The 27,553-nt window shown below is 30.3% G+C and overlaps 1 protein-coding gene across 3 annotated transcripts in view; it reads left to right on the top strand.

Moving 5' to 3' along the window:
* The first annotated feature begins 1,744 nt into the window (after positions 1 to 1,744).
* LOC126743682 (uncharacterized) overlaps positions 1,745 to 27,553 on the top strand; it is a 145,221-nt gene continuing 119,412 nt past the window's right edge. The window contains exon 1 of one of the 3 annotated variants that reach the window (XM_050450889.1): positions 1,745 to 2,961. In XM_050450889.1, coding sequence (XP_050306846.1) covers positions 2,331 to 2,961 — 631 coding nt within the window. In that variant the 5' untranslated portion in view covers positions 1,745 to 2,330. The remainder of the gene's footprint in view (positions 2,962 to 27,553) is intronic. The other 2 variants (XM_050450890.1, XM_050450888.1) reach the window with 2 other exon arrangements.

Genomic DNA, 27,553 nt, shown 5'->3' with positions numbered 1-27,553 from the left:
ATGGCCTTTTGCAGTTGCAGTCTATTTTCACACTCTCTAAACTCCGTTTGGTTGATTTAATTTTAAGTTAAGCAATAAGATCATTAATTTCTATTAGAATGCCTTAAGAACAATATATAATTTTAAATATTTGTTATATAAGTGTATGTAAAAAACTACGTTGGTTATAATGTAATATTTACTTCTATTTGTAATGTTCTGCCGCCCGAAATATACCGTTTATATACAAAAAGCTTATTTTATACAGCGTTTACATCTTGATCTAATCTTATTTATAGATTAAAAAAATACAAGAAAACATGGCATATTTTATAGGCGCGAACTTCCTTTTATTGAAATTAAAAGTTGTCAGTATTTTTGTACCGAATGTTTCCTCCTGTTCTCCTTCAATTCTGTTTAAGACGTCTTTAAGCCTTCATTTAAGACTTCATTTTGGATGTGACATTTGTACGTTACTTTAAGGTAGTAAGGACGTCAAAATGATTCGTCATGTAGACCAGAAAGTACGAAAAATAATGTATTCAAGACGTCATTTTTATTCAAAAAATATCTCTTTAGATAAAGTCGGTAGAAGGTAAAAACGATTTTGATACATTTTCATTCAGTCATTTTCATTCAAAAAATATCTCTATAGATAAAGTCGGTAGAAGGTAAACACGATTTTGATAAATTTCGGTTTTTTTTGGATATCTCCGGAAGTATTCAGAATTTTAAAATTTTTTAAATGTCATTTTATTAAGCTCCAAATTGCGCAACTTTTCCTCCATTTAATCGACCCTGTAACTCTTAGAGTTTGCAACTTTACACCCTGTACAGGGTGTCCCATTTTGGAAACTTTTGCGAGATATCTCCGTTATATTTAGAGATAGAGAGTTGCGATTTTCGCGACACTGTGCTACTTTTTCGTAAAACTAAAGATGCTAACAAAATTTTTATAGCCCTTTTATTTTTTAAGATACAGGGCATTTTCGAAATTTTTGCATTTTGGGACTCCCCTTGTATACGCGTTATTTTTAAAGTTTTTGTGAAAGTAAAAACTTATTCTTATAGATTTTTTTCCGTAGAATCCAGTGGTGTAGATATATTTTTTTTTATAAATAGTTTTTGAGTTATAACCTAAACTTTTTTTTTTTTTAACGGAAAACCCTGTATATTTATTTTAGTCTTTACCTGTAAATACATGATGCAGATGAGACAACCCAGTGTTTATCGTTTAAGGCATTATCAAAAAATTAATGTTTTTCATTTTGAACACTTCTTAAGTAATAAATAATAAATTTTAAAATTTAAATAGTAACAGTACCCGAAATGTTTCAATTTATTTAAAAGACTTAAAAAGAAATTTGATTTTTTAATAATTATTTCAGATTTAAAAAAAAAGTACGCAACAAAGAATTTTAAAACATTTTTAAAGGCCGCTAGCGAATTTATTCTAGTTAAAGTCTCCACCCTGTATAATATAAACCACATTGAGCAGGATTTAAACCCCGAGTCCTTTTACATGCGCAAACTTTAAAAACCTAGAGAGAGCATAAAATTTGAAAAACTTCATTTTCCTTTCTCATACCATATTCGATTAATATACATAATCGTCACAACTCAAATCAGCACTCATATGCATAAAAACTGCAACACTCCACAATCTTATCAATAAATAATAACAATAAAAAAATTTATTATAAACAATCGCGAGAGTCCACCATCGCTTAGTGAAATTCTCTCACGCCGATCGCCGATCTGTCAGTCAATTTTAAAACATCACGTAGCGGAGTGCGGCGTGCGAGAGAGAGAGAGAGCGCGTCTCGTGATCTTAACGCGCCACCCCCGTATAACGGCGTCGCATCCAGACGCATCGTAATCGCGTCGTCGACGTCGCGACGCCCGTTCCCGCCGCGAACGCGCCGCCGTCCCGAGTTCCGGCGTCCGCCGCCAGATGGATTCCAGTGCGAGACAACGTGCACCGGCACTTCAGTTCAGCTCTAACCCAACGACCGTTCACATTATATTATTATATTGTATTTTCAGACCCGGTACCTCGCGACCTTCTTTTGGTACTCACCCGGTAACATTTTTTTTCGCTCCCCCATAATCCAGCATACGTTTCATCTTTTTTTTTTTTTTAATTAATTTCCGAGTGTTTCTTTTTCTGTTTTCGCGTGCGCTACCATGACCTCCTAGAGGGATGTCATTTTCCGCAAGTGGTGTGCTTTTACGGTTGGAAAATGAAGAGTCACCCCCCGGAGGTACTGCTGCCCCGGTACCTGGATATCAGAATCATTATCCGACACATTAGTGCAGCTTTTTAAATAAACCCGCCCCTATTATTAGACATGTATAAAATATCGTATTACGAAAGATGTGTATGTTTTTTATACTTAGCCGTTTTCATTTGCTACGGTTTCCCCATAGATGATGATAGTACCAAAATGACACGATCAAACGACTCTCTGTTATCGAGTGAGAAAAAAGGGCATATCGAGGCCACAGTGTACGAAAATATCAAACGAATCAGCCGATCATCAAAACACAACAACATTAAGGACTGCCATAATAACCAAATGATGGTACATTATTCCGCAAAAGCGTACCAATCGGATGTGGTGTTGCTCGCGAAAGTGCAAGGGATCGAACGGACAAATTTGACGGTCAGTTTTCGGGTAGTGGAGCCCCTAAAAGTGCCCGACTCGTTGCCGATTTATGATAGTTTGACCCTCGAGTTTTCCAATCGGGTTCTGGAAAATTGCGAGAGGATGCGTCGTGGCGGCAACGGCGGTGGTGCTGGTGGTGGTAGGAGGAACCTAGTCAAAGGGAACGAGGAGTACATCCTGTTCCTGAAGGTGAAAGGGAATAACAAGTTGGTGCCCGCGTATTTGCCCGAGTGGATCCCTTCGAAGAGCAAACGGAAGAGGCAGCGGAATAACATGCTGAAGATGTTGGAAAGAGTTTGCAATCCTTCATTTCGTAAGTAAACATTTTTATTTCAAAACTAAAAAATTCAAAAAATTTACAAAAGCAACGGATTAAGAAATATTAATTTAAATGGATTCGCAGAAATTTTAGGATAGAAGAACATGCAGAAGTGAAAAATGAGGTTTACTCATTTTCATAAAGTTTGCCGTGACATAAAATCATGTAATACCTTATCTATTCAATTCTAAAATTTTGAAATAAATTAAAGTGATAACTGATTTACTAAAGTAATTAAATGAATTTTTATATTATCGAGTTGCATGCAATATGGATTTTAATCAATTACCTCATTACTTTTTCCAGAAAGTTTCCAGGTCATTTTTTAATTTCCACATCCATTTCTTGGTGTGAAAACATTTACTCAGAAGTTATGAGAAATTTGGAAAAATTCCAAAACATTAAATGAAAAACAAATCAAATGAAATAATATCGATTAATTCTTATTCGCATTTTTTATTTTTTAGAAGAAAAGTTTATACAGTGTGAGTCTGTAACTTGAAATAAATTCAGTAATTTATATACTTTTTTTTTTCTCTAAAAAAATCCTCGGATCCGTCGATTAATATTTTTAGTTGCGCTCTTTTCTGTTGAAACCAAAGTTATACAGTGTGTCCCAAAAATAAGATATGACGTCATCGACGATTTTTTTAAATAGTAACACTATTTTTTTATTGCGCATTTTTAAAGAGCGTATCAAATTATATAGCTGCAGAATTTCAAGTTGATGTATCTGGTAACTGGTTTAAACAGTTTACACTTGATAACGGTTGGAGATACTTACCAACCGAAACGTCGTGTAACATTAAATAAATAAGACAATGCAAGTTCGACAAGATGTTTTCACTGTACCATTGTCTATCACCTTCAAAAACAGACTTTCTTACTGTCTTGTGTGATAACGTGATTCCTGTATGTTCTGCTATTTTTCGTAAGGAGCTGGTAAGGTCTGCAGCAAATAATTTTAAAACCACAATTTGAGCTCTTTTATTCATTACACCTCAGTTTTTTTTCTGTTACTCACTAAACCAGTTTTGGAGAACTTTGCCACCAAATGCAAGACATATCTGTGACTTACTTCAGGATTTCGATTTCTTTCATTAAAAACCAATGCCGTCTTTCTTGAAGAAAGTAAACCATTCTCACACTTTATGCACTTAATAAAACTTACCACTAAATCCCAATAAGCAAAAGCGAATTAACAATAATATTCTCGTTTGGGCTACAGCTTTTAAATTGGCCTACCATATTTGGTTAAAAAAACGACGTCTTTTTAGACCCAATACAATAGTTTTTGTGCAAACACTAATCTGAAAACCAAAATCTCAACGCAGGCTAGTTTAAATGTTTCTGCACCTTCAGAAACCTCTAAATAACACATAAAATAGACGTGACGACATCTTTCGATTTTTCATGTTTTTAACTGCAAGAAAAACAAGAAAAACATTTAAGGGTGGGAACTTTTCAAATTGACACCCGATATATCTATTTTATAAGTCATGCTTATCTCAAAGCAATGGTTTGTTTGGAATATCACATTGTTAAAAAAAATTGTACCTAGTTATTGTAGCAATACGCCTTTTCTCATAAGGGTTTCTTTTTGCTGTTCCCCAAATGGGCTACATTCTATAACAGTAAATGTGTACCGTTGTTTCAAAACTATTACTGAAGCACAGCTATACACTTGATATATTAAAATATTGTATGTACATTTTCAATTAAAGAACTGCTGCAGATTGCAGACAAACACCTATAGCTTTGTATTCTGTAGTAGTTGCACAAAATGGATAGTTTTAGAAAATAAAAACCTTCTTTTTTATATTTATTGCAATAGACATAGGTACTAAAAACTTGTATGATTCATAAAATAAAGATATTTTTGATTTCCGGATTCGGAATTATTTACTCGATAAATCTAAGATTTTCCAAAATGTAATTTTTTGTTTACAGCTTTTAGGAAATTAAAGTAATTTCTTATTTGTTTTTAGCCTAGTTGAGGCATTAACTTTTTAAATTAGAAGAAATAACTTGCTTGACGTCTTGTATAGAAATGACTTAAGGTTTGGAAGTATTTACACAAAAGGAATAAAAATGTTTTTAATCTTTAATAAAAAAAATTTAAAAATATCAGAAGCTTTTATAATATTTTTTTTGCATTTTTGTACTTAAATTTTTTAACTTTTTAAAGCAATAGAAGTAATATCTTTGATGTACTGGAAAAATTAATATGATGTCATTAGTTTTTAAACATTCTTGAGTTTTATTAGTAAATCTCTTCTAAATTTTCACTGATTCATTTAACCTTGTCATTTAAAGTCATGTTTATTTTCCTTTTTTAATTCTAAAAACTGTCTTAGTAGTCATTTTAATTTTTTTAAATTTAATTTGATGAAATTTAACAAAAAAAGGAATAAAGTAATAAACTTTTAATATGTAACTAATAATTATATTATTCTTATAAGCAGTTAATATTGTTTGTAGAAGTAGTCATTGTTAATAACTTTTAAATAATTTAAGCAATTTCTCAAGATTTTTTTTTACTTTTCAGTGAATAAAACTGGAATATTTTGTTAAGAAATTACATATGTTTTGTGGAATAAAAGTTTACAGTATTAACAAAATCATTTTTTTTCGAAAATTAAGAAATTAAAAATTAATTAAATAAACTTCAGTTATTATTTCAGTAGTCAACTTTCTAAAAAAAATACGAAATGACCATTGGTTGAAAAATATCACATTTGTCATCTTACGGAAATGTAAACATTTCAAGCTTGAAAATATTATCCAAAAATTTTGAATTTTTTGAATATCTGATAATTTCTACAATAAATGTCTTCAAAAAAATGTTTACAATATAGTCATGATATGGTTTAATTTTCTCATGCACGTAATTTATTTTTTGTGTTACTTAGAATAATTTTTCTAGAGTTAACGCATGTGCCCTTATGACTTACTGAAAAAAATGTTTGGAAGAATAGTCAGTAATAATACCACTGCCTTAAAAAAATTAGAAATAAGTACTGCCTTATAATCAGGAAGAAGAACTTATGGAGTTTCTTCAAATCCATTCTTCTAGTTTTGTCTCGTTACTTTTATTCACTAGAAATGCAAATAATTGAATATAATTACATAATCTGCAGTGGGACCTAAAATACATTTAAATATAATTTTAAAAAAGGACCAAAAAAAGCGAATTATTTTAGCAGTAATTTCGGCATATTATCAAAGTATATTTAATCAATCTATTTTTTCTCGATCTTTTTTAGTTTAACGGATAATTTTATTTGCACACTTAGACCCCATTGTATGTAAATATTTATGACTGAACAATTATTTAACTTATTATCTTATCTTTTTTTCTAATATTGTGTCAACTTAAACCATAAGAAGCAATATTCAGAATTTTAGAAAAAACTTTTCCATAGATATTAATTAATAAAAATCTTTCTGAGAATGATCTATAAAAATTCATATTTCATAATTGGAATATAGCATGTTTTCTACTTTTTATAGAAAATTTGAATGAAATTGAAATGGACCTTAAAGCTTGCTTCAACATTTTATTTAATAAATTAAGAATATCTTGAAGTTCCTGCTATAGTCCTTATGAAAGGTAATATTGAGCAGCCTCTTAGCATTTGACCATTAATTCTTTCTGTAGTATGATTCTGCTACTTCACGTACATCCTGACGTTAAACAGCTTTTTACTCTTTGACCTCTACTGCCGAAAAGCTTTTTCCAGTTATTAGTTTTGTGTAGATCCTACTACTGACCTATGTTCATCGTGACGTCTAAGCTTCTTCTTTTACGATTATTCGCCATTCTTCTTGGAGGTTGTTTTTCACTTTATATACTCTAAGTAGAACTGCATACAAAATTTACTTATACCTGACTGTCACAAATTACTGACAAAGTAAAGTCGAAATTATACCCATTTGTAGTTACGTCATCCAGGCGAGAAAAAACGTATGGCGTAGATATTTTTACCAATCAATATTAGGTTAGAAACTTTACCATCGCCCTCAAAAAATTAATAGTCTGCTATGTATTTTTATACGTTCAGAAATTAACAAATGATTTATTTTAGCAGCATATTATTATATTTTTATATTCTTGTGTATACTTTCATTCCCAAAAAATTTTAAAAAATCTTGTAGTATTTATTGTATTATTAACAAACTTAACAATTAACAAATATTATTATAATTAATCATAAATAATGGGGCATAAACAACAAGTCCGAAACGGAATTGCACTTCAAATTGAGAATGTGATAGAGCGAACCGCAGATGCAACAAAATTGAGCACAACAACGATCGCAAATATAAAGAAGAATGGGATAAAATCAGATCAGGATTACGCTGCTCATATATTTTCCAAGCAAAAGACTGCAAAAACCAAATCTACAACATATTTGAAAAGTAGAATTCGGCACGAGCGGTAGATGTAACAAAACCGAGCTTACAAAAATTGTGAATAATGGTATAAAATTATTTTAACTCACTGGGAAAAATTTAAATACTGACAATTTAATTTACTTATTCATAAAAAAAAACTGCTTGAAGGAATATGTTTGATCATTAAAATTAAAATACTATTCCAAGAAATAAAACATACAAACTCAAAAAAAAACACGCCATATTGCATTACTAAGTTAATGAAATTGCAACGATATGATTGAATACTTAAACGACGATCATAAAATAAAATTTGCTAGAACAAAAAAAGCTTAATCAATCTCATCAGTTATGTCAGAACTGAAATCAGAGATATTGTCTTCGTCATCGTCGTCTTCGTCAGTCGTAATCACAAGTGGTAGAATGTCATAGGCATCACACACTTGTATTGCCTCCCAAGCCTTTTCAATTACCTTTTCTGTATGAAAAACATATTTTTACCAATAATCTATAGAAATTTCGTTTATTACCCTTTCCCATGTAGTCAGAACTTCTGAAGGTGACCCCTTAAAATTGGAAATATATTGATCATATTTTCGTTTACATTCCGACCATACCATTTCAATTGCATTAAACTGGCAATGATATGGTGGCAGTCGCAAAATTTTGTGTCCTAAAGGTTTAACATATTCATCAAGGAAGTACTTTTTTTGCACTACGGCAGTTTCTGCGTGCAATACTCCATATTTTATCTTTCATGGCTTTTTCTGGAAAGCCAATATTCTTTTTCTTTAACCATTCGGTCAGTCTCTGCTTTGTCCAAAATTTTCTTGGGATGTCTTCTAATAAACCAGAATGGTAACTTGCATTGTACATGATTATAAATGACTTTGGGGGAAGATTTGGAACCAGCTGAGTTTTAAACCAGTTTTCGAAGTTTTTCCTGCTCATATTGTCATGATAATCTCCCGTCTTTAATCCACTTTTGAATATTAAATTTGCACCCTTGATGAAGCCATCTTGGGTCCGGCGTGAACCACGATATAACGATGACCTTTAAAATAAAAGATAATTCAATTCTCTTCTTTTAGAAATCATTCTTCCAGAACATACATTTAATATAATTAATAAGTAATGTTGCATGCCCATACGAGTAGTGTATGGAGTTAAATTCCCTGATATTGTCTTAGAGAGAAATTATATGAAACAGATGAAATTATGAAGTTAGAGGGCCCTTACAAGGGCAATAGTTTTTATTCAAAAAAAAATCTAAAAAGATAACCAGATAATTTTTACCTTCACCGTTTTTCCTTGAATCCGTGTGCTTGGTGTCATCTTGCCAGCTACTACGAAATGATCCCTTGCTAAAAATCTACGTCTCGTCAATGAAAACTAGAGTAAAACCTTCCGGACCTACATTTCTATTTTGATATACTCCCTTAAAAAATTGATTCTTTTATGAACAATATTTGGCAAGTCCATCAAATATTTTCTGTTATTTGATTTTTTCCACTTGAAGCCTATACTATTGTTCCATCTTCTTAAGGAGTCAATAGAAAACTTAAAATATTCAATTTCTTCCCTGAACTTTTCTCTTATTGTTGCCAATATTACATATTCTTTTCTGGCGTACATAGAATAAATTGTGTCCCGAATTCTATGTTTTAAATGTGTTGTAAATTTGGTTTTTGCTGTCTTTTGCTTGGAAGATATACGGGCTGCGTAATCCTGATCTGATTTTATCCCATTCTTCTTTATATTTGCGATCGTTGTTGTCCTCAATTTTGTTGCATCTGCGGCTCGCTGTATCACATTCTCAATTTGAAGTGCAATTCCGTTTCAGACTTGTTCCTTTTCCAGTTGAAAAAAAGCCAATATATTTAAAATCATCAGCTGCGATTGTTCATTATACCTATTATTTCTTTTTTTAGGCATTATCTAACACTTTTCGAAATAACTTTCAAGAACAAGTTGACAAACCAATATTTTTGATTGACAGTGACGGATATTTCACATAACCTAGTATATAGAAGATGAATAATCATCAGACACCAATTTTTTTCAAAAGTTTGTTGTCGCCGCTGTTTGGAATATGCTAAACAAAGATAAACAAAAATGACGTCATTACAAATGGGTATAATTTCGACTTTATCTGTCACATTTTATCTTACTTTGTCACTGGTTAAGTTCTATTGCCAAACATAATAAGTGCCTCATTACTGCCATTTAGGTATTAGAAGGCCTATTCCAGATTGACTAAAGATCTTCTTAACTAGTAGATATCATTGTATTAAAATTTTTAACTTTTTTCCTAGTACTTTACGATTAATTAATGATGTTGTTTGTAATTTACCCTTCAAGCATTTAATATTTGCAGATGATTTGACACTTTTTCTCTATATTGAATATATTATAGATATTATATAACATTAGGAAGTTATTTATTTCCCATTAAAAGTTTATCTTTGAATAAATCATCTGATGGAATAGAGTTTAAACAACTTAAAAAGATTCATAACTATGATCTCTGCAACACTTACTTCAAGCTGTTCCTTTTGCTTTTTGATAATAAATATATTCATAAATAAATATTTTATTCATATATTTGAGTGGGGTTATTGAGCTGATAAAAATATTTAAAAAGAAGTTTTAAAGTAGGAGGCTTTTGTGATCTGAAACCGCCTGCAAATATTCTGAAGAAGTTCTTAAGATATTACTTTGTTGGGAAAGACCATTATACATAAGATCTTAGTTTGGTGATGAAATTTTTCCTATTAGTTTCTTTACAAGATATTTCTAGACCATGTGAAGAGTCTTGTTCTCAGTTTCCTTACATAAAAAAATTTCTTGTCAATATCCAATAAAATCATGTTGAAGAAGAAGAAGAAGGAAATTATTATGAAACGTATTCAATTTTACTAGCAGCAGGATAAGTCGTTCGTCATATACTGGGATAAATCGTCCGATATATATTGAGATTAAGGTTGCGAAGGTAACGAGAATTTTGTCACCTATTTATGAACTCCATAATGTGGTTCTAAAAAAGGTACCTAGGCTACCAGTCACCAAAAAAGAGGAAACCTTAGTCAAAAACCTAAGCGATCGAAAGATCAAATTTGTTTGTGTGATGCTAATATTTTAACCCCAAAATATCAAGGAATGCATTTGTCACCAAGGCAATAATATGATATCTTCCTAGTCCAAGCGCAATTGTCGTTGAATTAGCTCGCATATATTGCCTCTAACCTTAATGTTATGGCCAAATAACCCCAAAAACAAGGCGAATTAATGAAAGTGAACAAACTTCAATATTTAAACTCTTTTACGTCTACACAGACTTCCACAGCTCCTCTTCTGGGTGATCCAGTTCATGATCCATTATTAACATTAGTATCTAAGAATTCAGAGACTGATGATGAGGAGAGCGAAACCTACAGTGTCACGATTCAAATAGCAGCATTGAGTCAGAATGTTTTGATGAGCTTCACTTCTATTGACCTTGATATGGATCGTGGATCAGGGTACCTAGGTTAGAGTATAATATAGTTAGAACGTTCTATCAGTGCTAGAATTAAAGAGATAATGAAGGATAGGGATAATCTATATAAAAGGGGTGTGATAAGTAGAAATGTAAGCACATGGATTGAATATAAGAATAAAAGAAATACAATTGTTAACAAAATTAGAACAGAAAAAGGTCAATTTTACACAAAAAATTTAGACTCAAATAAAAACAATCCAAAGAAGCTGTAAAGGAATATAAAAAGTCAGGAAAGAAACATCCGAAAATTAATTAATATATTTTTGTGTTATCAGGACATGTGTTATCAGGACAAGGACTATACCGTCGTACATATTGGGTTCAATTTGAAGGTGAGATAGTTGCTTCTTCTATAATTGAAGATCAAAGGCTTAATAATATATAGTTATCTGATCAAATATTCAATTTCCTTTTTTTTTTAAATTTCAATATCAAAAATAGTTCATTGTTTTGACCCAAACAGTAGTGCTAGCGAACTGTCTGATTGACAATGTTTTTTCAGCAGAACAACAAACATTTTGTCAAACACTTTAAGGACATTATCTTAAACAAAACTAAAAATCTAATTAAATTATTTGTTAATATATTAATAATACACTTTTACTGATTCGTATTTTTAGTACATGCCGACTGTAACAACTAATGTATATACGTCTGATAAGTAACCACGCATTTTATCAATATCTCTGCGTTTATCAGATTTTGATGATTTTTGTCTATTTATAAAACCATTGTAATCTAATAAATTATTATGAGTACCTTTGGTAAGTTTCTACGGAATATATAATTGAAATTATTAGAGTGTAAATAAAAAATCATAACCTTTTGCCCCTGTTCGAACAGATATTTGGTTTTTCCCATGTCATTAACAGGTGCTTATTAGAGATTCCAAAATACAAAATCGATTCTCACAAACACATTATGGGGGTGTTTTAATTAAATATGCAAATTTTCGCTTAAATCATATCAAATCAAAGTTCAAACATATGTATTTCTCTTAAAAAATTAACCAATAGGCAAATCGAATTATGTATGCACTAATAACCATCGCACCTAATTACCGTTAATCGTTTATTACCCAATCAGGTAATTTGCAGGTAAAGTAATTTTAAAATGATACTTCTAAAAAAATGAACAATATTATTATATATGAATTTGTAATGTTCAAGCACGCAGGTCATCTCTCCCAAACGCGGTTTTCGAATACCCGGTATATTTAGGCGTTAAATCGTGATTAACTAATTCAATAGTGCATAAATCCTGGTTATTGGTCTTGTGCGGTTAACCTGAGAACAAGGAGTACCGTGGCATCTGCCTTATTATGGTTTTGCCGTTTAAACCAGCCGTCGAAATAAATTAATTTATGTATACGGTGGCTTAAATTCAAACTTCATCATTGGGGTCTTAGAAACCGTAAATAGAGAGTCTGTTAAGTTATGGTAAAATTGACTAACTTGGGCCTTAATGATAAAATACTATAATACTAGAAAGAAAGAAGACATTTTATATTAGTAAACTCGTATTCTACAACAAGCGTAAAATAAGTTAAATTCTACACGTGTATATAGATGTGAGTTGTTGTACTCGTAGAGCAGAGTGTAGAATATTGAATTACATATTTATTTCAATAATTTACCTTTTCAGCTTGAAACACCTTAATTGATGTTTTAAAGGATGAACGTTAGATCGCGCCACGGTATAACAGTGGTACCGGTATTTAATTTGTTTGAATGGTTGATATTTTCAGATCCAGTGACGTTATGTCATGTTTTAAAGCATTGCTTTTAGATGGCGCCAAAGGTATGCATTCCCAAACTAGGAACCGAATATTTAAATTGATACGTTGTTTCTGTTTTATTACGTTTTATAAAATTAACAAACGTGTAAATTTAAATTCTGATCTTCTTTTAATTGAAATTCAAAAAATAAAACCATACATTTTTGTGTAACTGTGTGACACAAAATAATTGTATTTTTGGAAACATTGAGTTAGAGCGAAGTAACTTTTGGCAAAAACCATGTGTCAGGCAAAAATTGTTATATTATTTTTTTAATTGTATTTATTTTAATTTTTTTATAAATATTATACGTAATTAGTAAATCCCAAATTAAAACAAAAATTCAGGGTTGTTCCAGCTTGATGGATTGACGAAACATCAGATTTAGAGTTGAAAATACTTATAAGATGACGAAACATGCTCTTAATTATTTATATTAACGGCAACACTAACAAATTTAAAATTGATAAACTTTTTGAACACCTAATTATTAATGTTATAAAAATATGTCTTATTTCTTAAAGGCTTTTTATGGGCTGATTCTAATATAAGCACTAACATTTTAGAGCGTGATTTTTGCGATTTTTATTAATATTTAAAAACATTAAATTTTAATTTTTTAACGAACATAAAAATTTCAAAAATTAAGTATAATATATTAATTATATATATATATATATATATATATTAAGTACTAATATATTTGCAATTTAAAAAGAAAATTCCTTAAAAAGAAATAGAAAAGTTTTAAATCATTAATTATGACGTTTTGTTGACCTTTTCGTAAAACTTCTTTGCATATTATATTTTAATAACTTTCATTTCCTTATAATGAATTTAATATTTGCTTCAATATAATGTACTTGAGATATCATTTTTATAGGCTCGGCTAATACCTGATAATATTGGTGATTCCCGACAACAACAATTTGATGGCGCTTATATTTAACGAGAGATAATTTAAAATATTTCGTTGATTAGGTTTTTGCCTTATCACCCAATAATCTCTAAACAAGATATTGGGAGATTTAATATTAGTGGCCCATATACTCGTATTTGGCGAATATTAAATAAAAATAAGGCATTCAACAGTTAAATAAGATGAACAAATAAATAATCCAAATACATTTTTATTTGAGAAGAACGACTGTCTTTGAAAAAAAATGCTTTGCAACATGTTTACTTCTTACCTACTAAAAAAAAAGTTGAGACCAGCATGAGCAGAATTAATTAAGAAGATCCCAAGTAATAATAATAATAAATATATTGTATGCATCCTAATATAATATTTACATAAATAATAAATAAAAGGATAGTGAGATCTAGCATGGGATTACGCTACCTAACCATCTTATCTAAAACTGAACTATTAAATTACTTATCATTAATAAAATTTGGGATATCTTAAAAATCATACATCTAAGAATTATTAAATCCAAGGTTGGTTTTATAAAAACATTGATTCAAGGGCATATGTTTAAAAAAAGACAACCTAAATATTCTAAAGGCTAAATATTCTTTTGTTTTAAAATATTTTCTTGTCCCCCCCCTCTCTCTTAACTTTTGAATGCGTTTATATAAATATTTAAAATTTGGCACCCATCATTAGCAACCTAAATACTATTTTAAAATCTTATTTTTCGTATTTTTATTTATTTTATTTTCTTTACTATACCTGCTCAGGTGTAACTTGTTTGTAGGTGTGTTATTATTTGTAGAGTTTTTTTTTTATTTCTATTTAAGGGAGCAAAAAGTAGCATTTAGGTTAATAATGTGTGCCAAATTCCAAATTTTTATATAAACGCTTTCAAAGGTAAGATGGGGGGAGGGCAATTAAGAGCTGCACTTTTGCACCCATTATAACTAAAATAACTCTGAAATTTAGCCGATTTATGTATTAGTACTAGGAAGCCGTTACAACTTTGTGTATATTTTTTTTATTTCATAAAAATGCTTTTTATTAGATAAGTACCTTTACTCTAATGAAATACGTTAAAAAAACGCATAAAGAGTCCATAAACGGATATATTTTTTATAATTTAAAGCATAATCTATTAATAATAAATATTTATCATGTAAATATTTTTTGACGACGTCACTGGTAAAGATTACTTGTGTCGGTAGAATCAACAATGCCATCGAGCGGCGTTGCGATGTTGTTGCCTTATTCTTTGATATACGTCATCACATTTATTTAACTTTGAATCTTGACTGCTATCATAATTTCTGAATAAAAAATGCTTTGTATTTTATCGAAGAGGAATATGTGAAAAAATTTTATGATATTATAAAGTGTGTTTTTTTTTCCATTTCTATACAAGCATTTGGCATCATTGTATCAGAGATGTTGCAAGCAAACAAACTACCCATAGTTCCATGGCAATGCTTATTCTAGCCTTTCAATGTTCTAAGTTTGTACATAAATCAGATATAACAATAAGATCTTTATTAATACGTTTTTTCACAGACTCTAGGAGGTTGCTACGTTTAAACGAATGATGTGGAATTCTTTGATGTAGTTTTGTATAATCTGATAAGGAGGAATTTATTCTCCCTATTAATACTGTTGATTTACCCTGATCAAGAGCCTTAAATATATCATTACAGACATAAAGTAGAGCTGTACTTGTACTGTATTTTATTATGAATTCCGACTGAGTAGGTGGTAGGAGATTATTATTAAAACTAAAATCAATTAATTAGGCATTAATAATTTTTCTACACATCTTAGACTTAGTAGGTAGGTAGGTACTAACAAGGAAGTATTTCACCAATTCTGTTGGATTACTGACCTTAAGAACAGGCATTATGTCCGCCCATTTCCAGGGTTCTGGAAAATTACTTAAATGTAACTCCAAATCTACTTCCTTACAATTTGAACGATGAGCCTGGATTTACTCTAACAATATTTGTACTTTCTTGAAGACATGACTGATTCTACGAAAGGAAAGATAAGTGAACCTTAAAGCAATATCCAGGAGCACCGTTATAAAGTCGACATAAAGAAACACAAATCGTTTATCCATGATAGAACAAGATAACTATTTGGCGAGAATTGTTAATATGTTTTCAAATGATGGAATAATTGCAGGAATGTATATATATATATATATATGTCCTTCGTATGCCTAAGTTTAAATATAAACTAACTTTACAAAGCATTGAGGAACTATCAATACACGATTATTTATTTGAATTATTAAATATTAATTAAGAGAATAGTTTATCGTTGTTTACATTGAAAATTTAACAATTATTATTAGTTGTGACGGTTCTTAATTTAAAATCCAGGACAGAATTAAGCATGATTCAGAGGCTAATAGAAGAATTTAATATTTTCCAGGCTTGTGACCTTTCGATTCATTACCCTTATTTGACTTTCAAGTAGAGATAAAATATTTATTTTTCTAGAGAACAATTTGGCAGTTCAAAGGTTCAAAACCACCAGTCAAATTTCCAGAACCGTAATTGTTGAATATTTGGAACAGCAGTCCTAAATAAAGTTTATCGTCTAGTTTCAAGACTTCGCCTTCTTAAATATGTTTTTGTTTTTTTTAGGATCTCTCACTGATTTATTTTTTCTTCTCTCAAAAGCCTTTACTATCAAATTGTTAAGGGTATAAGCGATGTTATGCCTCAACCATAGTAACACTTTCGACGAACTTTATTCATCATTTGTATTAGCACTTTTAGTTTGTTTACCCATTTTGTAATTTTTTTAGGTTGTAGGAGAGAAATATATTCTTTGTTTATAGTTTTGATAATACTAAAATTATGATATTATATTAATCCTAATTATTTTGTAATCTTAACTTATTTTATACTTTTACAATATGAAATTGTAATTACCTGTGAAATCTATGTTAACTGTCCTAGATATGCTGTCTGTCAACCAAAAAATTATGTTTAGTGTCTATTTGTTTATTTTTAAGTTAAAACAACTTCTTTTACCTACCTACATCGGTGATAAATTAATAGTTTTTGAAGATGTACATAATTATGGTACTAGAAATCGCACAGATTTTATACCGACAAACAGATGTAACACAAATCAGTTGCTTAACTCTGTCTTATACAGAGGCTTAAACCTGTGATAATTTAACACAGTTTAAGAGGCTTTTAAGCAAATTTATTTTAGATAAGTTTTGTTCATTTATTATTATCCTTATTTGTTACCTTTACATTTTAGGTAATTTTTAACTGTTTTTATTAGTATAGGTTTAGTTTTTGATATTAGTAGTCTCCTTAGAAAAAATTTAGAACTTTTAGTTATGTTCTCATATTTAAGTTTTCTTTATACTTTTTAAAATTGTTGTGTATATTTTTTTTGTAGCCTTGAAGCTAAATAAGTATGTTTGTATAATAGCATTTCCATTGTTATATTACCGATTTTTCTTGAATGATTCATTTATTAATTTCTTATTTTAAATTTTGTATTTTTATGAATTTTCGTTCTAATTTCTCCCAATGTAATGGTAGTATTAATTATTTCGAATTGATTTTTAATTATTAGTAATAAAGTTAGCAGGTTTGCGTTTATTAAATTTAAAATTTTATTTATTTTATTAAATATTCATATTTAAGATAATTTCTACTATATCGTACGTTTTTTTTAACACTTAATAATAAGCAAAAATAATTGTGAGTACTAAATTATGAGATAAACATTTTAATTGTTTAGTTTTTGTTTACATTTTAAGGCCATTGTTGACTTAGCAAATGTATGTGTGTTCTATTTTTAATTTAATTAAGTATTTTGTTACCTTTGGTTATTTTTGGACTCATCATAGTGAATCCCAGGGTAGGAGATGATAGGAATTTCTGATTTTTAATTTTCCTCTAATTAAAAAAAAGGCTATTAAACAGCAAATTTGCTCTTTGAAAAACATGAACATTTTTAAAAGATTAGTGTATGCTGGGAGATTAAGGGCAGTTAATATTTTACTTTTTTTTCATCATGAAATTTATTTATATTTTGTTATTTCAAATTTTTACTCGACCATTTTTTAGTTTTGCTTGTATTCCGGGTCTTATACTGCAGATAGTGTAATACTTATATGGGTTTGGATTTTATTTAATTAGTTTAAATTCACAAATACTTTTCCCTTTAATTTTTAATTAATTATTTATATGTTTAGGTTATCTGTAAATATTTTAGTACGTATTCTTTTAGCCTTCTTAGGTTATTAAATATATCGTTGATTTTAATACTACAATTCGTACTTTTCTAATTTTTTTAATTCGAAATTTTTTTAGTCTTTAAGCTATAATTAGATTAACCAAAAAATATTCAGAATGTTTTCGTAGTGCATTAAAAATAAAACCAATACATCGATAACAAAAGAATTAATTTCGTTATACCAGAATCCTTATTTGAACTTTCATAGGTGTATGTGTCACCTACCCGCTTGACTTGTCTACACTTGTCTTTCATTTAAAATTCAAGCCCGCTCCAGTTAAAATTAGTTTACACCGATTCTTAGCAAACGTTAATCGCTTCACTATATTATAAGGTCACTTCCTGTGATGACCTTTTCATTTCGAATCGAAAACAAAAGTGAAATTAAGCGGATCATACCAAAACTAATTGTTTGTTCCTTGATATAAAACGGGCCAGTCAGCGGATTTTTTTTCAATTGTTGTTATTAATTTGACAAGGCCCAGACGATAATAGGCAACGCATATTACTTTAATGGGTTGACGGCTCGGTCATCCGAATCCTATTTTATTTAAAGCAATAGAGTGATATTCACAATTAAACACTAAAGGGTTGCAATAAGAAAAAACCTGCGTTTTTAATTTGTCTTTGAATTTCGTAGTTTTACTTTCTAAAATATTTCCCTTTATGATGATGTTATAGGATGTGATAATTCTACGTCATCACCATGTTCATCAAATTATACTATTAGGGACTAGAACTTATTTTGCTGGTTAGAATGCCAATGAAATATTCATTAAATAATCTCCAGAAGAACTGACAGTTTTTTTTCGTATTCAAATTTATGGGGTATATTCGTTGAGTATATTTTGTACTATAAAGTTCATTTTAAATACAGATATCTATTTTTTTGCATTAAAAGAAATCAATTAAAAATAATAAAAGCAATCAATGAGTCATGTATTGTGAGAAAAAATCTTTATTCTAGGTTAGCTTAAAGTTACTCTTGAACGCTTAACTCTATTTTAAAGAAAAACAAGATACAAATAATAGTTATAGCTACAAAAATCATAAACAATATTGACATTTTATGCAAATAAAATTACTTTTTCAGTAGCTGAAGCTTACCAGCTTTACGAAAATGGTGTAATGAATAATGAAAACCAGGTCTAAATTGGTTTTACAGAGACACTACATTGTATAAATAACTACGTGTAAATATAGCGGTGGTGTGATGTGGCATAGTCCTAGTACTTTAAAATTACTAACATCATCTTTAATTACTTGTACGTTGGAGCATTTTCCTGTGTGTTCACATTGTGTGCACAATACGGTGCAGTGTACCAGTGACTGTGACGGCCATTTGATAACATTAAATTTTTCTTGGCATAACTTCATCAGCGTAAGGTACCATAATATCCTGCAGTATGTCTTTATACATGAAACGATCCATCGTGCCTTCTATCAAGTGTAGTGAACCCATCCCAGAGCCCGAAAAACACCCCCACACCATCACGGAACGACCTCCATGCTTGACTGTGGACACCGTATATTTGGGATCATACCTTTGGTTCACAGGACGCCTAACATATCTTTTGCCATCCGAATTAATCAAATTGAACTTTGATTTATCACTAAAAATAACCTTTTTCCATTCGGAGACTGTCCAGTGACTAAGTTCTCGAGCAAAGCTCAATCGCGCCCGTACGTTTTGTAGACTTAGCAGTGGTTTCTTTGCAGGGCGTCTTGTTTTTAAATCACTATATTGAAGTCTCCTTCTAATGGTACGACAACTAACTAAACCCACACTTTCTTCGTCCAAATGCAGCTTGATTTCTTTTGAAGTTGCGAATGGGTCAAGTTTTGCTTTTTTCAAAATTAATTTGTCAAACGACTAGTGGTCTTCTTTGGTCGGCCAGTTTTTTTAGAGGAACAATACTTCCACGGAGATTAATTTTTTTTATTATTTGACTTACTGTTGCCCTCAAAAGAGAAAATTTTCAAAAAGCAATATCCGCCTGTTTAACCCCTTTCCGGTAATCGTCGATTATTCGCTTCTTAATATCGATCGATAAAGTTATACCACGTGGCATTGTAAATATTTTTCAAAACTAATAGTAAGGAAAATTAAATTAATAGAAACCAACGCATAAAACTCAGAGACTGAATAAATATGTTGTTTGTCAATCCAATTTTGGCCACCTAGCAGTCAAACAAAATTATTGGAATTTGATAAAAAAAAATATTGATAAAAAGTGCAAGCAATAAAAATCTATGGAATTTGTTTCTTCAAACTATGTTGTTTACATTCCTGAACACTAATAAGCTCAACCGGTTTTTCCTTTGCTTCAGATAAAATATATCCATAAAAATGGAATTTGTCAATCTACTTTTGGCCACCAGTGAGGCACAATAAGAGGGCTTGATGATAAGGATAAGTGTAGACATGGGCAACACATTTAAGGCATTCAATGATCTTAAGCAATACAAAGAAAGGGCGTAAGAGACTCTATATGCCAATAGAAGAAAGAGGAATGAGAATAGTGCTCATAAACCTAACAACAGATAATGGGCCTTTTGAAGAACTGAATACCTTGGCTCACAGAGAAACGAAACAAATGATGTTAAAAGGAAATAGAGTGTCAAATACCGAGTAGTAGCCGTGAGCAATTTGTTTTAACCTTTTGATTTGAATTAACCAAAGAAAGTGAAACTGAAGATTACAATACAATAGTGTGGTCCTATATGGTTGCAAGGCGTAGAGCATTATTTTTAGAGTACAAGGAAGGCTACTACTAGTTAGACCCGTACAAGATCCAGTAACAATCCAGCATAGCAAACGCACGTATTATGGAGTAAGGGAAATAAGTAAACATGGATCAATACCACATTAGGATCCAGAAGGCTTGCATAGGCAGATTAAATAGAGCCAAAAATAGAGATATTATAATCGTTTATAGAGGCAGACCAAATGCAAAAAGGCCGCCAGGATTACCTAGGCAAAGAGAGACGCTAATATGATGGAAATACGAAAATTGGAAAGAAGTAGCAAGAGATAGGACTAGATGGACTGAAAATTATCGACCCTTGATAATGGTAATATTCGATATAAATAAAAAAATAGGAAAAATGGATGCATACATTTTGCTTATAATTTTTTTTCTGTTTAAAATAGTGTTGGCCATTAGAAATCGTTAATATAAAATGGAGCCCCGACCGTAGCCCTAAAGAAGATAATGTAATCAAAACATTTGAAATGAGTTTATTAAAATAATATAACCCTGAACATTAAACTTTTTTCCTAAATCCTAAATTCTGTTATTTTCTGCTGGTTTATTTATGATACGGAATATGATTAAGAGAAAAAATATATCTATTTTGAAAGATAGCCTATGAAATTTCTAACTTCCGCATCTATAATACCACAGTCTAACATTTGAAATCTATATACTTTGATAATACTTCTAAACGTATTCAGCAAATTTACGATTTTTTAATAAGACGTATATAGGTTCCATTCGTGCATAAATCATTGATATAGGGACTGCCTGGCGTGCCCGAAGCTTTGATTTCACTCCCGTAGATTTTATGTTATTATAGAACGTAAACTGTTTATATTAATAAAGATAATTTACAAGACACTGGGGTTTTCTCAATAATTAAATCATTACAGCCATTTGGTTTTACAAAATTATTAAGGCAAATTTTGGGTGAATAACCTTTAATTTTACTTTTTGATAAAACATTTTGATTGATACCCTAAATAAGATGATTTAAGAGAAGGGTTAAATCATCATTAGAAGTGGATGAGTGGATGGTCAACAAAAGAAAACACACTAAATTCTCAGAATTCTGTTAAACTGAATCGGTCTTTTTGAACAAGTTAATTTTATATTCTAGATCAGAGGTAACAATTTTTATAGATAATAGTACAATTATTGATAATGTTTCAAATAAATATTATAATAGAGATCTTATAGAGAGATTTCCTATATATCTGTCTATAAAACCATGAGGTAACAGGAGGTCAACAAAGTTGGACTGGGAAGCGTCATTTAAATTAAGAACTTACTGTGATTTTTCTACAAAAACTGAAATGTCATGATATAATTTTAATACCAGAATTGAAAAGTATATTAAATTTACTACAAAAACCTGCAAATCGCATCCATATCTCCTTTACTTGTCAAGTTATTACCGAAATAAGAATTTTTACGCTTAATACGGCTATGTCACTTGGAATTAATAATTACTGGGTTTCTTTGGTTTATTTGGCACCTCCTTTTGCAGTCTAGGCATTGCACCAATGCAGATTATGTGAAAATAACAAAGTTTTTAAAATTTATAAAGAAAAAATAAACTTTACAAATATTCGAAGTATCCACCATTTTATAAAATACAGTTCTCAATTTTTTTCCTAGAACCCATAACAGCTGTGTCAATTTCCGCTTGAGGAATGGAATATAGAGCTTCTTGAATACGTTTTATCAAATATAATTGAAAATATTATATATTTTTTGTTGTATGATGTGTTTTTTACACAATGTTCTTAATTCGTCTCCATAACTAGTAAGTAGTCTAACACAGTCAGATCAGGAGATCCAGGTGGTCATGGGAACAAACCAACCCTTCTTTCAATCCAGCGATCTGGGTAACTATTAGTTAGAAAATCACGTGGTCTCTAAGATAATGTGCTGTGCAACCATTATGTTTACACCACATATTTGGCAATAATTCTATTTTCCAATACTCCGCACCAGAGATTGATACCCCACCTGTTTTGGTGACCTACTTTCCAAATCCAGGGAGGGTTTTCGCAAGATCAATAATACATGCAACTCGAAAAGCGAGCTTCAACTGTCTATAAAATTTGATAGAGGAATTGGAGATTTTCGTTGCACATTTCTCTGAGTCAGTAACAATGATCGAGTCGTTTGTCAAAATCATTTTCTGATAGAGCTTGATGCAAGGATACATAATATGAATGAAGTTTAAGTTCTTTTAAAATTCGGAACACTGAAGGATAACTAATTCTTAGTGAAGTTTCTCTCATTCTCAAAATACAGTACAACTTCAACATGTCTTCTGACTGGAACATGACGGGGATGCGATGTACACTTACCGTTGTTCTTAAATGTATTATCAGTCGTCGAAATTATATAGATAGGAGCATTTTCAAAAAACTGAAAATATACGGCAAATATAGCCGTATATTTTCAGTTTTTTGGTAACAACAACAAAGGTGAATTAAAATGATGAATTTGATTTAGACCAATGTGCAATTAATTAAAAATGTCAAGCGTTAAACATTAATCATTTCATTTGTTTATCTAGATTTACCTCACATAATTCTAATTAGATTAGGATTATGATGTTTAAATCCAAAAATTTATCCATTTTCACAATTATTTGATTGTTTAAATTAAATTTTCTTTTTATTATAATGCCTTAAAAATTTTTAAAAATTTTGTGATTTTAACATAATTTACATTAATCCGATGCCTAGCGAAGGGAGATGCCAAATAAACAAAAGAACCTCAATAATTATTAATGCCAAGTTTTCAGTTTTTTTTTAGTAAATTTATTCTACTTTTTGATTCAGTCTTTAAAAGTCATTATTTAATGTCAGTTTTAAACAAGCCCAATTCTACATTCCCCTACTTTATAAAGGTCGGTACGCCAATGAGTCTGTGACCAAAATGATGGAAAATATTCAAAGGTTTCTAATTATGTTAAAAAAGAAGGTACCTTGAATTTTTACTTACACCCTCTATTCGCCAAATTTCGAGTTTTAAAATAATTGCCTGCATTTCGAACACGTGTAAATTTGTATTTGTATGTGGCCTTTAAAGCAAGTTTTGACTTGTTTCCTTTACAAAAAATTTTTTATTATTATGTCCCCTATCAAATTTTAGCGACTTCTTATGCATGATAATGTGTTTAATTTTTTATCTGGAATCGGTGCCTTGTACGTAAAAAAGTCAAGATACCAAATTTGCTTTAAATTAAATGAGGATTTCAAGAGTAATTTTTATATTTGGAAAAACCAGTGGCATATAATTTTTTGCCCGAAAATCTTCAGTCTCGATGCAGTACGGACACCACTGGTAGAATTTGAAAACATATTTTTATGCAAAAAGAGCTTCTTAATGCTTAAAAACATATGTTTATATGATAAACTAAAGCGTATTTTTGAAGTAAAATGCGTGATTAAAATTTTTTGGTTAAGATCTGCACCACGCTGTATAAATACATTAATATCTTCTTAAAAAAGAAAAGATTTTTATACCCCTTAAACTGTGGTACACCAATGAAGAGAAATGCGCGGTCCTGCCACTGAGTTACCGATGGTTCACATATTTGGCACAAGCCATTAGCGGATTCCGAGGCATTGTTGTCCCGGATTAATATTCAGCACGCGTCCGCCTTCCCAAGGGTTCCGGGAATTTCCGAAATTTATGCCCGAATCGGCAAATAAACGCGGCAACGGAAAAATCGATGAAATTTTCGAAAAAGTGGCCGCCGCCATCAATTCAAAACAAATAAATTTGATTTTGGTCGCCCATAAATTTGTGTTGGCGACGAGGTTCGACTTCTAATGTTATTGCCATCGGAATTTTATTTAATTGGGGAGAATTCAGCGAGCGCGCAAAGAATTAAGATAATAATAGTAGGACGATTTTAGAATATGCAATTTCAAATGCATTGAAATAAAAATCTAATCAAACTTCTTTTGGTAAAAAAAACTGCATTAAAATGACCATTAGGCACTATTTATCTGCTGTAGATCCCAAATTTGTGGCAATGTTTATTACCTGGAAAACTATTTCACTAGTACACCAGTCCAAAAACCAGTAGCTGTTGCAATTATTTAAAAAAACTTTACCTTGAGAGGTGGTAGTACAAGGAAGTGTTTTTTTCTAGCATTAAAGGTATGATAGGATAGATTAAAGAATAGATTTTTATCTGTAGGTAATAGTGCATACTTTAATGACATAAAGAGATAAAATATGTAAACCTGTGAGATAATAATAATAATAATAAAACTTTGATTATTCCATAAAAATAAAGCAATATTACAATAATAATAATAATACACTGTATAGAAAAAAAATAAAAACAAAATTTCATGGAATATAAGGCAATTTCAGCTTCCATTCTTTACACAAAGAAAGGGCTATTGAAGCCTTGAATTGACAAGATTCTATAAATAACGGTATATACATTGGCACTGCTGATCAAATATTGGGACAAGAAAAGGCTATAAAATATTTAATAATAGTTTACGGAAATTAGAACTATAAAGTTTTAAACACTAGATACTATTAATATAAATTAATACATAATAAGGACTAAAAAAATATAAAGAAAATAATCATAAATCTAAACTACTTCTCAGGGATCAGAGAGAAGTTTTTGTTTCATATAGTTTTTAAAACACCCTGCAGATCCAGTAAAATCATGTATTTTAAATTTGTTTATGGTTGATGCGATCAAATATGAATAGGACTTCTTAAAAAGTTCTTAAAAGTTTTTTATGATTTGGCACTGTTAAAATGTATTGTCGTCGATTATTTAAATTATGACTTTTAAATTTTATTATTTTATAAAATAAACACAAAGACTGCAAAAGGCGTCTTTTAACCATTCTTTTAGCTTAAAGGAGACAGGTTGTCTTCGTCGTATTCCATATACAAGACGTAAGCAAGATTTTTGTATTTTTTCAATACGGTTTATATCAACGACATCCAAAAAAGGACCATAGACCAAATCTGCAAAATTAAAGTTTGATAGTATTAGAGATTTACATAATAAGGCTTTAGTCTTAGTATAAATTAATTTTAGTTGTGAAAATGCTTTTTTTAAGCAAAGACTCACATGTTCCTTAAATTTGAGTCAGTTAACTAAGATAAGCCCTAGGTTCCTCGCAGAATCCTTAAAATAAAAATAAAATAATATAGCCACGCTTTTGCTGGAATGTATTTTAAGTAAATGGTCATTTGATACAGTTAATAATTTGTTTAAGTCATAATTGATATCAGCATTTGCATTAATAGAGTTACTAATGGGAAAAGACTTGTATATTTGCGTGTCATCAGCGTATAGATGATACTGACAGTATTGCAGGGATTTTACGATATTTGAACCCTAGTTGTACCCCCTATTGAACCCTGAGGAACGCCTTCCGTTACCAGCTCTAAATCAGAAAATGTATCCTCTACAACTACTCTTTAAAACCAGAACAATAAATTAACAGAAATCAGTTACATATGAAGAAACAAGATTATAAGCAATTTCATCAAAACCAACATATAAAATCGCGAGTAGCAACTTGTGATTTATCATATCGAACGCTTTAGTATGATCTAATAGAACCAAAACAGTTGCTTGGTTTTGATCATGAGCACTGACTATATTATCTATTATGTCACAAAGAGCAGTATTGCAGCTAAATCCCAATCTAAAAATAGATTGTTTCTCTGGAAGAATTCTATTTCTGTTTAAAAATAAATGGATTTGATATTCCATTATTTTTTCTAATACTTTACAGATGGATCGAAAATGGCTAAATTCAGTCGAATTATCTACCTTGGATAAACGAAGCACATTTGCAAGCTTTCAAGTCTTGGGAAAATATGATTTACTAAAACAGCAGTTCATGATATGGGTCAAGAATCGAATAATAAAAGGACAGCAAAGTAAAATTAATGTTATATTTAGAACATCCATTCCAAAAGCTTTTGATTAAATTTTTGGTATTATATTAGAAACGTGCTCTTCTGTTACATTGTTAAACGAAATTTGATCATAAGTTAATTTATTATTAAGATAAAACTGAATTGGTTCTTGTTTTGGTATAGAAGCATTCTTAGAGAGTTGAGTAAAGTAATCTATTTAATTTTGTAAACTAGCATATTTAATTTTGTTAGCTCATTCCATTGTGCTTTAGCATTACTATTTTGAAACTTCCTATTTAAATAAATATTTTTTTTTATCTTATTGAGTTAGTAGTAAGATTTCTTAATTGCTTATAATAATTCCAATGCTCAGCTTGTTTAGTACGTCTATATCGATTTAGCCTGGTTTCGAAGTTTAATCATTAGTTTGACAATGTCAGTCATCCAAGGAATATATTTTTTGTTATTTGATTGAACTATTCTCAGGGGTGCATGAATATTAAAAATATCAAGAAAAGATTTTGTAATGAAGTTTACTTTATCATCTATATTATCTGTCGCATAGATATGATTCCAATTCATTAAGTTCAGGATCCCTTTAAAAATTAATAAAATTTATTTTATTTAAAGGTCTATATTTAAAGCGCTTAGGAATGGAGATCTCGCGAGAAGTTTGTAAAATCAACATATGATCGGAGATACCGATGTCTTTCGTACCAAAATCTTGTAAATGGGTAAATATAACCTAGAAGAGTTCTTCAAAATCTTCGTAGTTCATTTTCCCACCTACCTGATAGGTCTACAACTATAAATGTATGTGTATTCTCTTAAACTGCTGCTGCAGCCATTGATTCTAAAAAACAAATGGATGTAATTTCCACAAACTGTGCAAAAGCATCTGATAAGATTAATCATTGACTCTTGCTTAAAACATTGGGTAAATTTGGCGTTTCAATTGATGCTTTAAAATTTTTAAATTCATGTGTCACAAAAACGAGCCAAAAGGTTGGTAGAGTTTTGTCCGTGGAGTATT

This window comes from Anthonomus grandis, chromosome 13 (genome assembly GCF_022605725.1).
Source record: "Anthonomus grandis grandis chromosome 13, icAntGran1.3, whole genome shotgun sequence".
Classification (NCBI taxonomy): Eukaryota; Metazoa; Arthropoda; class Insecta; order Coleoptera; family Curculionidae; genus Anthonomus; species Anthonomus grandis.
This window is presented reverse-complemented; position numbering and strand designations above follow the sequence as displayed.